The 13,482-nt window shown below is 44.2% G+C and overlaps 1 protein-coding gene across 5 annotated transcripts in view; it reads right to left on the bottom strand.

Moving 5' to 3' along the window:
• LOC119719076 (A-kinase anchor protein 9-like) overlaps positions 1–13,482 on the bottom strand; it is a 106,341-nt gene that overhangs the window by 71,944 nt on the left and 20,915 nt on the right. For all 5 annotated transcript variants that reach the window (XM_038188380.1, XM_038188381.1, XM_038188383.1 and 2 more), the window contains exons 4-5: positions 5,536–5,739; positions 1,137–1,199 (exon numbers count right to left, since the gene is read on the bottom strand). In XM_038188380.1, coding sequence (XP_038044308.1) covers positions 1,137–1,199; positions 5,536–5,739 — 267 coding nt within the window. The remainder of the gene's footprint in view (positions 1–1,136; positions 1,200–5,535; positions 5,740–13,482) is intronic.

Below are 13,482 nucleotides of genomic sequence, written 5' to 3'. Positions count from 1 at the left end.
TGACAAGAAAAAATTGGATTTGATGTGTTTATCGTCAATCCACATGACATAACCCTCCTATGCAAACATGCATTCTGTGCCAAGAAGTCCTTGCAGTCAAAATCAATCAAGTGACTGTTTTCAACCCTTGTGAATTCCCAGCCCACATTAAGCAGGATTGACTGGCTGGGACTGTTTACGTAGCTTGATGCAGCTATGCTTTGACTACGGGTGAGTGATAAAGCAGCTGTGACCACAACCTGCTTTGTCTGTTGACCCAGTTTGACTAGTCACAGTGCTTGCTTGACATGTGATCTGACTGCTGGTGACTAGCCTTTGTTGAAAGTATAGCAGGAAAAGTGGAAGTGAATTTTGACTGTCTGTGACTGCTTAAATAGCAGGAGGGATAATGGATTTTAAGGTTTTTTTCCCTGAAACGTCACAGTAAATCTGACCTTAACTTTGTCATTAAAAAATCAATTTAATTTGCTGTTTGTACTTTTAAAATGTCCCATTATATTCCCAACTCCCTGGACATTCTTACTTAAGTTCTTCCTGTATCCTACAAAATCCCACACTTTAATGGAATCCAATTGCATGTTCACTATACTTGAAACTTTTAAGGAGCATCAAGCTTCATGTAAACAAACAGCTGCCAGACCTTGCCTTCCTCAATCCTACAATATCTTCCAAAACTTCCTTGGTAGATTTTGACAGATCTTGTGTGGTTAGGGGAGTCCGAGTAACAGACAATCATGTGTGCAGAGCTATGGTCAAACGTCTGATATATCCTAGCATGCCAAAATGTATGCAACCCCACGATTGAGTCGTCTTTAAAAACTGAGGTCCTTTCGATCAGAAACATGGACTAAGCTGTTGATTGGTCAATTTGGATGCCATTTTTGTGTGTATAGCAATGTGTTACCGAAGACCCAATATAAAAGGCACCCGCTGAATGGTCAGAATCTTTGAGGTCAAGACGCAGTTTTGTTTTGCGTAATTAATCGCGGAATCTGTTCGCATAGACTTGCTGTGCGTAATTAATCGCGGAATCTGTTCGCATAGACTTGCTGTGCATGGGGACATTCCATAGACTAGGGTAAGGGTCGCTGGCTAACTGCGTATATCTCAATAGAATGGTGCCGCCCTATACTCACCTTAAGATTATACTGTTCAAATGCTGCCCTGTATTCAGCCTCCTTTACTGCAGACTCAGAGCCCTAAAAACAAGAAGGAGAAAATTCAAGGTTATTGTTAAAAGGTCTTTCACCCAGGGGTACCCTAGACATGTAGAACCAGACGAGCAATAAATATCAGCTTCTGGCTTGTGATGATTAGTGGGAGTTCAGACTGTACCGGTAGTCTTGTCATTAATCTGCCTCGTTACTTCCTTTGTACTGAAGTATTACCACGAGAAGTCCAGGTACTAAATCCTGCAGAGTCTTTTGGTTGCAAACCAATAAATAAATAGATTCCCATAGACCTCAGTGATAATTACGCGCACTTCAAAACATTATTAAAAATATTCACAACTCCCCAAGGTGTTTGAGAAACACATCAAATTAAAGCTTATTTCGTCTTCCTTCATTTGATGTTCGATTTTCGGGGGTAATCCAATGACTTTTGGTAGAAAATGTCATCCAAAGATGATCACCCCTAACAGAAGTCCAGTAGTCCATCGCCACTTTGAAAAATGATGCCTGCGCTCCATTGCAAAATAGAGCAATTTTAGGGCCCAATTTCATCCGAATTTCACAGAAATACAGCTCTTTTTTTTACCAACCCTCAAGTTCATGGTCCTTAAAATGCTCCAATAGCAAAAAATGAGGGTATAATTATCCTGATTTGGCGCGTGTAGGCAATTTTGGGCCATTTTACTGGCCTGCACCCTTTTGCACTTGGCACCTGGGCCAATACTTGCTCAGCACCTCTCGGCTGTGAACCAGCCAAACCCGATACACTTCCAGTGATGTTCTGACTGGTATCCTGCTTATGCTTAGCACCACATTTCTAATACTTAGCAAATGAGCATGCCCAGTGGCTCAGACGGTATGGGAGGTTGTTTTGTCAACTTCGCTCACGCAAAGCTAAGGGCAAGGTTGGGCATAGTCTGCAACAATCAAAGTCACCCCTAGCTCACACAATTTGCCTATTAATTTCCCCCATTTCAAGAAAAAATCAACACCTTAACGACCCAAGAGAGACATTAGTTCGCAGCACCTCAAAGCCTTACTCCGGGGCAACCTGGCAAGATGACAAATGCGATAAAATAAAATGCTTAAGTCCAACAAACCGAGATGGTGGATCGCTTTCCGCGCCAAGTTTCACTCACCGAGTACACCTCAGGTGCAATCAATCTCGCCCCACTGCTTCCCAACCCCTTCCCTCTATACACGCCACATTAAATGTTGGAGAGAAAAAAGAGAAATCCCGGCAAGGGGCTAAGGTAAAACACTGCTTGTTGAGTGTGACTTTTGGGGCCAACCAGACGCTTGTCTGGTTTTTTAAATCGGTGCTTGACAACGTTGTCGGCCCAACTAGCCCTCCTGAGCTTTGCCCACCTTTAGCAGTTAGTTACAGTACTTCACGTACAGATGACACCAAAATGCCCCCAGTTTTCGTCCATGTCTTAATAGTTACACAGACTGACATCAAGATCCTACTGCATGAAGCTACATGTACATGTATACAAGCAGAAAGTGTTGCTAAACACATTTATTTGTTAATTTATCACTTACATACATGTACATGACTTGTCCATGCATTTGATTTTACTAGAATTTTTCAAAAACTGTCATATCCGTTTACAAGTACCCCCTCACCGGCAAAGAAAGCACAGTTGGGGGTGACCGACCGATGCCATCTTGCCTGACTGCAATTCTGCCGCGACGCGCGACCGTACCATGTACCATGTACCACTGCACTGCGTGTACATACATGTAGTACAAATCCCCTGGTGTACGTGCGTCACACACAAGGAACGGTGCACGTCAACCAGCTAAATGTCCCGCCCATGGGACTTCGTTGCTAGGTAAAAGGGCGCCCTCTTTATTGGCGCACGGAGCCCATGGGCTCCGTACACAAGTAACTCCACAGTTAGAAAGGGAGAGTTGGTGGAGACCACTGGTAGAGACATTCAAATGCATTGCTGAGAAGCTCATGCTAAGATGCCATGGCTTTTTGTACACGCAGAATCAAATTTGTCATGCGGACTTCGCGCTTTACGTGCGAGAAAACAGTACGTGCAGCAACTGGTGAGTCCTTTTCACTGGGTTCTAGAAAGTAGTAGAGAGCAATCTCTCTTTTTTCGCGCACGATATTATTTCGAGCACAATATGTAGCTTGGAAGTTCATATACAGTTGTAATTTCATTTTGACGATTCTACATACAGTTGACAGTGCATGTAGGTAAACAGCAAAATTCTCAGGCCAAATCAGAACTGGCCAAAAAAGGAACCAACTGGCTGAATTGCTCAGTAAATGACCTGTATCCACACTAAGCAGCCAGTACAGTGAGTTTGGACAATATGAGTCATGGTCATGACGGTTGCTTCCCCCGGATAGTTAGGGTCAGCGAATCGAGGTGGGTGGGGAGTTCAGAGGTAGGGTTAGACACCGGTGCGCGATGCAAACGCCTGGGTACCAACATGTACAGGGCGAGTCAAAAAAAAAAAGGAAACCCAAATGGCGCCCCCTATTTTGTAATGAAGTTCTGAATGTAGAGCTTTCCAGATCTAGGAAGTGAAAGCCCAATTAATAAGCTTTCGTTTAGTGCAAGAATCATTTAAAGCACTCATGTACCTTTTGAGTTATGGAATTTTGAACACAAACACAGTATCAAAATTTTGTCCACAGATCATATTTAAGATACGTGATATCTCAGTAAAATGAAACCATGTCGTATCATGAAAACGATATCAGAATAATCCCATAAGTCTCCAGGGTAGCCAAGTAGAAGGTAGTTTATGTAATGGCAAAAGCAGATTCGCTGATTAATTATGCAAGACTACCGCCTCTTTGACCTCTAGATTCTGACCAATCATCAGGCGCTTTCTATATCATGTCTTTGGTCTTTCATCCATTGTCCCATCATATACATGGATTAAAAAAAACCTAGACACAGCAATAAAGGCTGTGGTCACGTGCTCTTATGTTATGCAATACACAGCAAGCTTTTCTGGATTTATCGATCTATATCCCCGGCATATGTTGTATTACAAAACACTGCATTCGAATTGACCAAATCGAATTGCATCTCACATAACAGAAATTTAAATGTCGAGCCTAAACAATTAGGCCAATTTGCACGAGCAGACAACAGAAATTATCAAAATTGTGACAGCAATCTACGGAAGACGTCTCTAAATTACCAGGGGAACGAGTGAATAATCTTGCCAAAGACAACAATTGTTTTTTCTTGGTTTTTTTTTCTCCAACTTGTTATTTGAGTTGTCTGCAACAATTTACGAAGTGTCAAGGGATCACACCTCCACCGCGCAGAGGTGCAAATTGAGTTTAAGAAGGCGCGATTGGAATTGGTGTCGGGGGTCAGCGTTAATCGGCCCCATCCAGGCACGATGGGTCTTGCCGTCTAGGGGACTGTGTTAAAGGTCCCGCTGGGGTACAAAGGAGGTGCGAATTAACGGTGTGCAGGAAATTGGCAAAATTGGGCTTCACTTGCGCCCTTTTGGAGAGGTGTTAAAATAAGACGGTTTTTAACTGAGCACGTGTGGAGTAACGGCTTAATTAGATTGCACTCTTGTAAGCACGAACGCCTGGGGACCGGTGCACGGCTAATGGACCAAGGAGGGAACAGTTTGGGAGGGGGTGAGGACGGTGGGGGAAAGGGGAGGAGGGGAAGGGCACTGCCAAGGGGCAGCACTTGGAAGAGATTGCTTGGTCATGCAGGAAGCTGGCTAATGTGATAACTATTGTTACGAGATCATGGCGGCCTAGTGCAGCAACTTAGATTTAGCCTTGGCTTTGCAAGGGGGAGGGAAACTTGGTAAATTACATTTTGTTACAGCGAGACATTCGGGGGAGGGGGGGAAGAGGGTTCTGTTAGTAGCAGTCGGAGCTGCTGAACAGGAACGTGTTAAGAATTGCTACAGGTTTGGGTTTTTAAAGCAGATTCCACAGGCTGCCGCTCATGCACACTTGCAGATTTGATACCCGGTGTCCTGTAACATAACTGGTTCCCAAATCTGTTCAAAATGGCCGACTACATGGTGTCAACCCATATTTTCCCCATGTACACTAAAAATCTGGTAACCTTACATTAACCGGTGCCCACACATACATTATAAACCAAAGTCGGCCGGCTATAAGACATTTGACCCCGCATTCATGATAAAGATCACTTGGCAGGTCTGTTGGGGACAAACTGCTGCACCGTGCGACAATTTGCACTGCACAAAAATCCCCAGTTTAAACTGTCCCCGGATGCAATGCTACATGCACATGTGCCTCCTCTGAACACTTCCAATCTACATGTGTATGTAAAAATGTTTTATGGTTTGACTTTGAGGGCATGAGTGAAACACTGCTTCTACCAACCTCAGTTTTGCCGTTTCCGTTGCTGCTGGGACCGTTGTTGCTGTTCAGCGTGGCCCCTGCCCGTAGCTCCTCCATCTCGCGATGGACCTGCTCCAGAGCTGCCTGCTTGCCGTATAGGTTCTCTTCAAGCTGATGGATGCGGGAACGGGCTTCTCTCAGCTCGATGCGGGCCACCTCGGCGTCTAGCTGACCACCGTCGGAGTCCTGGGGAAGATAAGTGGAAAGAGATGTTGTCACTCATAAGTCAACCGTCAGTCACCGCAGCTCATCACAAAATGTTACGAATCAGTCGCTAAGTCGATTGCTGGTCGTCATGAGTGAATAGCAACTTTATCAATAGTTGTCACAAGTTATCAGAAGTCAACAATAATTAATAACAAAAAAATGGGGGGGGGGGACTAAACATCCTTACTCGCTGCTGAGAAGCTGAATTGCAAGGGACACGGCTACAACGTGGTCGAGCCGAAGGCATGTAAAGGCGCCTTAGGCAGCCGCCGTACGACCCAAGCCTGATCATTGAGCACAGCCAGATCGAAAGTGTTTAGTTTGGAGGAGGGAGGAAAACTGAAGAGCCCAAAGAAAAACCCTCGTGGCACAGGAGAGAATCAACAAATAACTCTACTCACATATGGTCTGAGCTAGGGAATCGAACCCGGAGCAGAGTAGTGAGAGTCGAGCGCTTTACGCACTAGCCACCCATGCCACCCAAAAGTCACTAACAAGTTATCAAACGTAAATCACAAGTCAATCACAAGTCAATCAAAAGTCAATCAAAAGTCAATCACAAGTCAATCACAAGTCAATCAAAAGTCAATCACAAGTCAATTAAAAGTCAATTAAAAGTCAATCACAAGTCAATCACAAGTCAATCACAAGTAAGTCACAAGTCAATCGCAAGTCAATCACAAGTCAATCACAAGTCAATCACATGTCAATCACAACTCAAACGTCAATCACAAGTTTATCAACGTCGCTGCAAGTCAATCGCAAGTCATCCCAAATCGATCATAACACATCCATCACAACTCCTCAAGAGATGTCACAAGTCATCTACTCTCAAAGTCAACCCACAAGCCAAATGAACCTTGACTAAGGTACATGTATGGGTGTATTACGTTGACATCATTCATCACGGTCACTTGTGTCAGTCCTTGTGACTTGACTAGTGATTGACTTGATTGCAAGTCTGTCAGACATGTCAGAGGGCGAAGACAAAAAAAAATACTGGGAAGACAAAATTCTGGCTAGTCTAAGAAGATATGAGGACCTTTCCAGCTGCACAAGACTACCGCATTTTTCAATTAGCAGTGACGTTGGACCAATGTTTAGGAGAGGAAATGAACAGATCCAGGGAAAAGTCGCAAGCCAGCTTTGCCCTAACTCCTTTAGGTCACCTAAGTTTAAAGGCCATTTCTCAAACTTCGGATTCAACTCTGAATTGGCTACAGGCTGCAGGTTCCTATTCTACAAATGGTTCTTCAGCCACAGTTGCAACCGAAGCCGGGGTCGAAATCATGATTTGGAAAATGCCCTAAAGCCATGCCTATAATGCGAGGAGATCACACCTCCCGTTTCCCTGAAACTGTTCGGCAACCTGTTTATTCGATTTACCGAGCAGCCGCAATGCTGTACATTTAAATAGTTGAGGCGTGAAACCTGTGACTCATAGTCTCTTATCAGCTGAGAACTTCAAGAAATCTCCCACAAACTTTTAAGAGCAGTCCTCAAAATGACTGGACTTGCCTGCCGCAGTGCAGCTGTTGCGAGGCATCAGTGAGAGACGAGGAACCAATGGATGATGTACTGCATTGTCTGGACGATTATGGAAGAGCGTTTAAAGGGATCGTACGGTACACCGCTTTTTTTTTGGAAGGGGAGGGGAAAGTTCTATGAATGCTTCTTGGAAAGTAAAATTTGTCCCAAGCCAATGGATCATAAGGCTGGAGTGTTTCATGTTTTTTCTTTGGCATGAAATGACTGAGACTATTTCTATTTCCCCTGGAGGGAATGCCAATCCATCCCAGTTACTCCCCAGCTAACGCCGGTACCCATCTCTCCTGGGTGGAGAGAGGCAAGTGGGTGTGAAGTGGCTTGCAGCAGATGAGATGACATCTCCAATGGGTAGGCCAGTTTTCACTGCGTGCAACGTCTTCCGACCAAATCACTTGCCAGGATCTTTTTTTCGGCAGGAATCCAAAATTTTAACCAAAAGTTTTGAAAAGGGGGTCGTGTGGATATATAAAAGGGCGAGGACCCCATTAAAACAATTTCCGTTTAATTTTATTTCCATCCGGTTAATCCCAATAGAGACCCAAATGTAAGTTTCGATTCTATTCAAGCCAGAAAAGAGAACAAAATTTGGCTGGATTTTTTCCTTGTCTCTGGGAGATGGTTCACAGATGTTGAATACTGTATTTGGTAAAATATTAACCGGATATTTGGATATTCGTTATATTCAGTACAAGCCCTATGAGAACCGATTACAAACAATGTACACAATTGCCTTGAACGGCATTTTTGAGGCTGATAACCTGATTTGGTTAAAAAAAGACCTGAACCTGCAAGGTCAGTTCATCTGGCTCAAATTGTTTCCAGACAAAAAAGCCGAATACAACTCCATGTAATATCCGGCCCCCAGGTTCCCTACGACCTGTGCACATACGGACAGCGGGGTTCGGAGCACGAAAAAGAAAATCAAATTACGTTGCACAGGATGTTTGGTTTGGCGGGTTGATCCCTCTATTGCGTGTTACCACGCCTCTATCATCGGTCAAATAATGCCTAGGTAGCGCGCCAAATTAGACACACGTAAGTGCTCGGATAAAATGAAATATCATCATCAATATCGAGCTGTCATGCACAGATGTTTCAAATTCCTTCAACTTTCAAAATGCACTTTCGGTGCAAAACTTGACTAACCACATCTGTTTTTGTTTGGACAATTTCAGTGAACGATTGGAAAATGTTCTACATGTATGTCTGATTGTGATTTCAACCTCTGCATCAAGGACACCTTTCACAGACATTATGGGTGTGGGGAAGGGTCCAAATCTGTTCATTCATAACCCTCTTCCCAATTCTCACAAGCACCCTACAGAACCCAACGCAACATCCAAGAGATTTCCCACTGTTGGATCTTGTTGGCTTCAGCCTTTAACCCTAACTCCCTATACTGTCTTTTGTACTGAACCAAGTCGGCCAAACTCCTCCAATGACACTGCCTCCAACGTATGCTTTGCTTTAGGCCTCCAGGCCCAAGTCCATCATACTCCATCAGTATTTATAGTCAAACCAGGCCTGCAGGACCACGTCCACCAAAATCCACCAAAATGGGGGATGAATTTTGATGGAGTTGGGGAGGTTAGGATTAAGGGTTAACCCTGACTTCCTATGCATTTATGTGAGAAACGTCCTTAATCCTCCAAATTTCTCTTCTGTGCAGGAACCAAATTGCAGGGTCTTTGTATTTACTAAGTTTCAAGTGGCATGAAGTGGCTGGGCTCAATATTTCTCATTCCTACAAAAAAATTCCAAATCCTCTTTGCAAAAGGGAGGATTTTGCAGGATTGAGGCTACATGGCAAAAGTGTGTTGCTGATTTCGGAGGATGCACTGTTTCAAAGTCTGGGGCCGAACCATGTGTTGTTTATGCTCAGCCGTCCATAAATTTAGACCATGTACACGTACTTGAAATCCTTCGCACTGTTCCAGGATGTCACTGGCTCTGCATCAACATATCGACAGTTATTACTGGAGGATTTTGCAGGATTGAGGCAGTGGTCACCCCTCTAAGGACCACATTCAAGTAATAACAGAGGATTTTGCAGGATTGAGGCCATATGCTATTTTTACATGGAGGCAGTTGGAGGATTTTGCAGGATTGAGGTTGCATCCTAGCCAAAATGGCTAGGGAGCTAGGGTTAATAGGCTTACCTACCGGTAGACTTGCTAAGGCTTTGGGAGATGCCAATTTTAATTGTTTCCAATCCTGTCCATTTCAGATCTCCAGATCTCCGCGGTCCACACTGTTCATCTTAATACATGTTTTGGCCGTAACCAAGTGGTTAATTGAAGCTGCGTGCGACACTCTCACACGCAACCTAAAAGTCCTCCCCGGACCTCCAACGATACGTGACCACACAGACCCTTGCATTCTTTTCTGCTAGACTCACGGGCCACTGCGCGGTGATTTGAATTATTTTGTTCTACGAGGGGAGGGAATTCAAAACTCGGACCGACAGCCAAGACATGTGTTCCTCCTCAACTCCAGACAGCAATCACCTGACCAGGTGCTTTTGATTGGCGCACAGGTGCTGCGGTTTATTTTTGGCGGGGCGCATGTGGCCCACTGGGGCACCCCTCCGTAATTTTTTTCTTAATTTTTTTTTTACAATGTCATTCTGGTGGCATGTGCTGACAGCTTAGGCTAAATAACGGGGGGAGGGGAGGGGGAAGTAGTCTGTGACCAGTGGAGTTTGCGTCCATCGCGTGAGAAATATTTGTGGTTTTTCTTTTGGTTCTGAGCAAGGGCGGATCCAGAACACAATTTTGGAGGGGGCCAAAAAAATTTTGGTCCCCCAAAAAAGTGGGTCACAAAAATTACGGCGTGGGGTTCGGGGCCCGCTTAAGGGCCCCGAAATTTTTTTTGGATTCTAGATGCTCTGTGGTGCGATCTGAGGCAATTTCTGACCACTTTAACCAATGTTTTTTGAGGAAAAGATGGTGGTGTACTCATTGCCTGCCTTTATTGCGATGTCACATAAAAAAAAAAAAAAAATTGTTTCATTTTGGGGGGGGGCCACGGCCCCCTTTGGCCCCCCCCCCCTGGATCCGCCCTTGGTTCTGAGACGGTCTTTCTTAACTAACAACACTTTCTACTGTTTCTCTTCCAATGAGTATTTTGTTATGGTATGGAACCTTTGTGGGGAGTGTGGCCTAGTGGGTAGGGTTTGTGACTCATGATCAGAGGGTCAGGGGTTCGAATCCTGCTGTCGGCCATCTGTTGTGTCCTTGGGCTGTTATGTCATTCTTCACCCCCACTTGCCTCTCTCCACCCAGGAGTATAAATGGATACCTGCAGAGGCTGCATTAGCTAGGGAGTAACCTGTCATGGACCGGCATCCTATCCAGGGGGGATATTCTCTGTCGTTTCATGCCAATGAAACTGGAGATAAAAACGCCGGCCTGATGAGCCATGTTGGTTCGTTACAGACTTACATGTACCGGGTAACTTACTTACTTTATCAAAGCTTATTTAAAGAGGAAAGGTAAACTAAGTGATAAGTTTACGGGTACGCCATAGAATGGCTCTTCTGTGAAGAAGTGAAGTTCTGAATAGAACCGGTGGTGAGAATTGTTCTTGACGTTTCAGACAGCGTACTGTGCTCATCTTCAGGAGAAAAAAAATTGTATACACACTGGCAAGCACAATGTACGAACTGAACATGTCGCGTATACATGACCATGTACAAAATGTTTCAGTGAATATATTGACAACTTGACGGTTCATATATTCGGGGGGGGGGGGGGAGGGGGGACCAATCAGGGGTGAAATTACCAGTGGACAACGCACATTTAATGACCTTTCTAATTAAACACGGAACACAACATTAAGCAAACACTGTCATAAGTTTAGGCTCATAATAGTTTCCCCACCATTGTGGCTGCAGTTTACTGAAAGACAACCGCAAGCTTAGCATTTGGCGAGTTGCGGTCACGACTCTCCTAGGGTGTGGTCTACTGCATGCGTCGGGCCGTCCGGTCCAGTGCAGTGCCAACAGCGATTTGCATCAAGGGTTAAAAAAATAGGAAAGCTGGGGGGCCTTTTCCTTTGACCACCCAGCTTGCTCATAATAGCTAAGATTCTAGTCTAATAATAAATCGAGACATGTTTTCTTTGTTCGATTTTACCAAAACTTTGTGAAAGTTGAGGGGCCTTTTCCTTTGACCACCCAGCTTGCTCATAAAAGCTAAGATTCTAGTCTAATAATAAATCGAGACATGTTTTCTTTGTTCGATTTTACCAAAACTTTGTGAAAGGCTGGTTATTGTAATTTTTTTCCGGGAAGTCAAGGGACTTTCTCCAAACTTGTTTGGGGATGAGATTTGTTCATTACAATGTAAGATTGCATCTGAAAGAAGTGACCCCCAAAAAATTTCCACTGTCGATTGCCAGGTTTACAGACGACCTTTTACGTCTCTGTGGGACCCGACTGGACGTAAATTAAGTTGAGACCTCATTTTCTTATCTTATCTAGTCAGAGCTGTCTCTATTAGCGAGATTTCTAAAATTCTGTGACGCCAAATATATGAAGCCAATAAATTTATGGCTTAGGAGTTGAACGTACCGGTATTTAGTTCAGAGTCTGTCCATCCGACCTTTTCATTTTTTTTTCAGTAATGGTTATCGCTTGCAATTTAGAGTAAGACCCGGGAGAGGGGGAGGGGTCCACTGGGGGGATACAGGAAGGGTCAATTTGCACTTTGGGTGACTGATGCTACAGACTGGTCGGGAAGTGGCACGCAGTTTTGGCGTAATGTTGCCACGCGCGGTAAAGTTGTTCTTCCAGAGGTGCCCGGTTTCTCTTAGATCAAGCCTGTCAGTGCTGAGCAAACGTTGTACACTGATGAGTGCTAGCATCGATTAGTACCTAGGTTGAGAGAGATCTCTGTCTGTACCCGGTCAATTAGCGCGCTGGAACATGTTGCGCAGCGAAGCAACTGCTTGGCATACCACTGCGTCTTCATTATGACACACTTATGGGATTAAATGTGCGTGCTATTTTCGAATTGGCACTCGCGCTTTAGTCAGAATTTTAAAATGTGGTGCCCGGTTTTGCGTTGAATTTGATAAACAGGGCTCTGAAGATGCAGTGAAATTTTAGGCTTTTGCTTACAGTTCAACAACTAAAATATGGAGTCTAGAAGTGTCTCACAGATGCCCGGGCTAGGGGTGTGCATCAGAACCAGGTACCAGAGTACCCGACCGCTGATGTCTGGAACCAGCTCCAGATGAGATCGGGTACCCGAAACCAACAAATAACTTAGTAACTTCTAAGACAATGAAGAACTGTTTTGAATGCCATTTGTTGGGAGCTTTCAAAATAAAAACCAGAATACGTTGAAAAGCAAAACAGATTTCATGTTAATGTGCGTTTCCATGCGTATAGCTGACGCCTGCGAAAGTTGCAGTTTAGAACACAAAGCTATGAAGCCCTTCAGACAAATTGATTTGAATTTAAGGGTTGGGTTTCTTTTATGGGTACCCGGGTGTTTTTCTTGAATGGGGTACCTGGTTCCCGTACTACCCGTAAATGCTGCACACCACTAGCCCAGACATCCCAAGTTTCGCTTAAAGCTACAGTCCATCATTTGCAGCTATCCAAAAAGTAACTGACATAATTATTGCTGAAAAACATACTTGGTTGATAGATAGTAAGGGGACTAAACTCCCTGTGAAATTATTCTTTCTGCCAAGCTGTCATTTTGAAGAAATCAACGTAAGAAGGCCTTTTGGAAATGTCCGTTAGTAGTTCGGTTTTTTTTATTCGGCGAAGCGCGCAAGCATGGGAACGACGCACATGCGCGCACATCGCGTAGCTGCAATCGGCTCAGTGAGAACGTGTCTGGGATGCTGAATTCAGGCCCAATTCAAAACATGATTCAACAACTTTTGATTTCAAATCGAGATCCCGAAATGCTGTTTTTCTCAAAATCTACACCTGAAGCTAAGCTGAAAGTTCATCAGGTTAGTTGTTCAGCACCCTTCTTTGGATTTTGAGCACGTTTGTTGCTTCAAATGAACAAAATGCACAAATTACAAATGATGGACTGTACCTTTAACCCCTGATAGGCTTGGCTGGAACATGAATAGATCTTACAACAGGATGAGTTTCCTGGTTGTAGTGGAATCTGGTTCATAGACACCATGCCCAAAAATTGTTGAGTA

Source organism: Patiria miniata, unplaced genomic scaffold, assembly GCF_015706575.1.
Source record: "Patiria miniata isolate m_02_andy unplaced genomic scaffold, ASM1570657v1 HiC_scaffold_8, whole genome shotgun sequence".
Classification (NCBI taxonomy): Eukaryota; Metazoa; Echinodermata; class Asteroidea; order Valvatida; family Asterinidae; genus Patiria; species Patiria miniata.
Note: the sequence above shows the minus strand (reverse complement) of the source record. Positions and strands in the feature narration are given on the sequence as shown.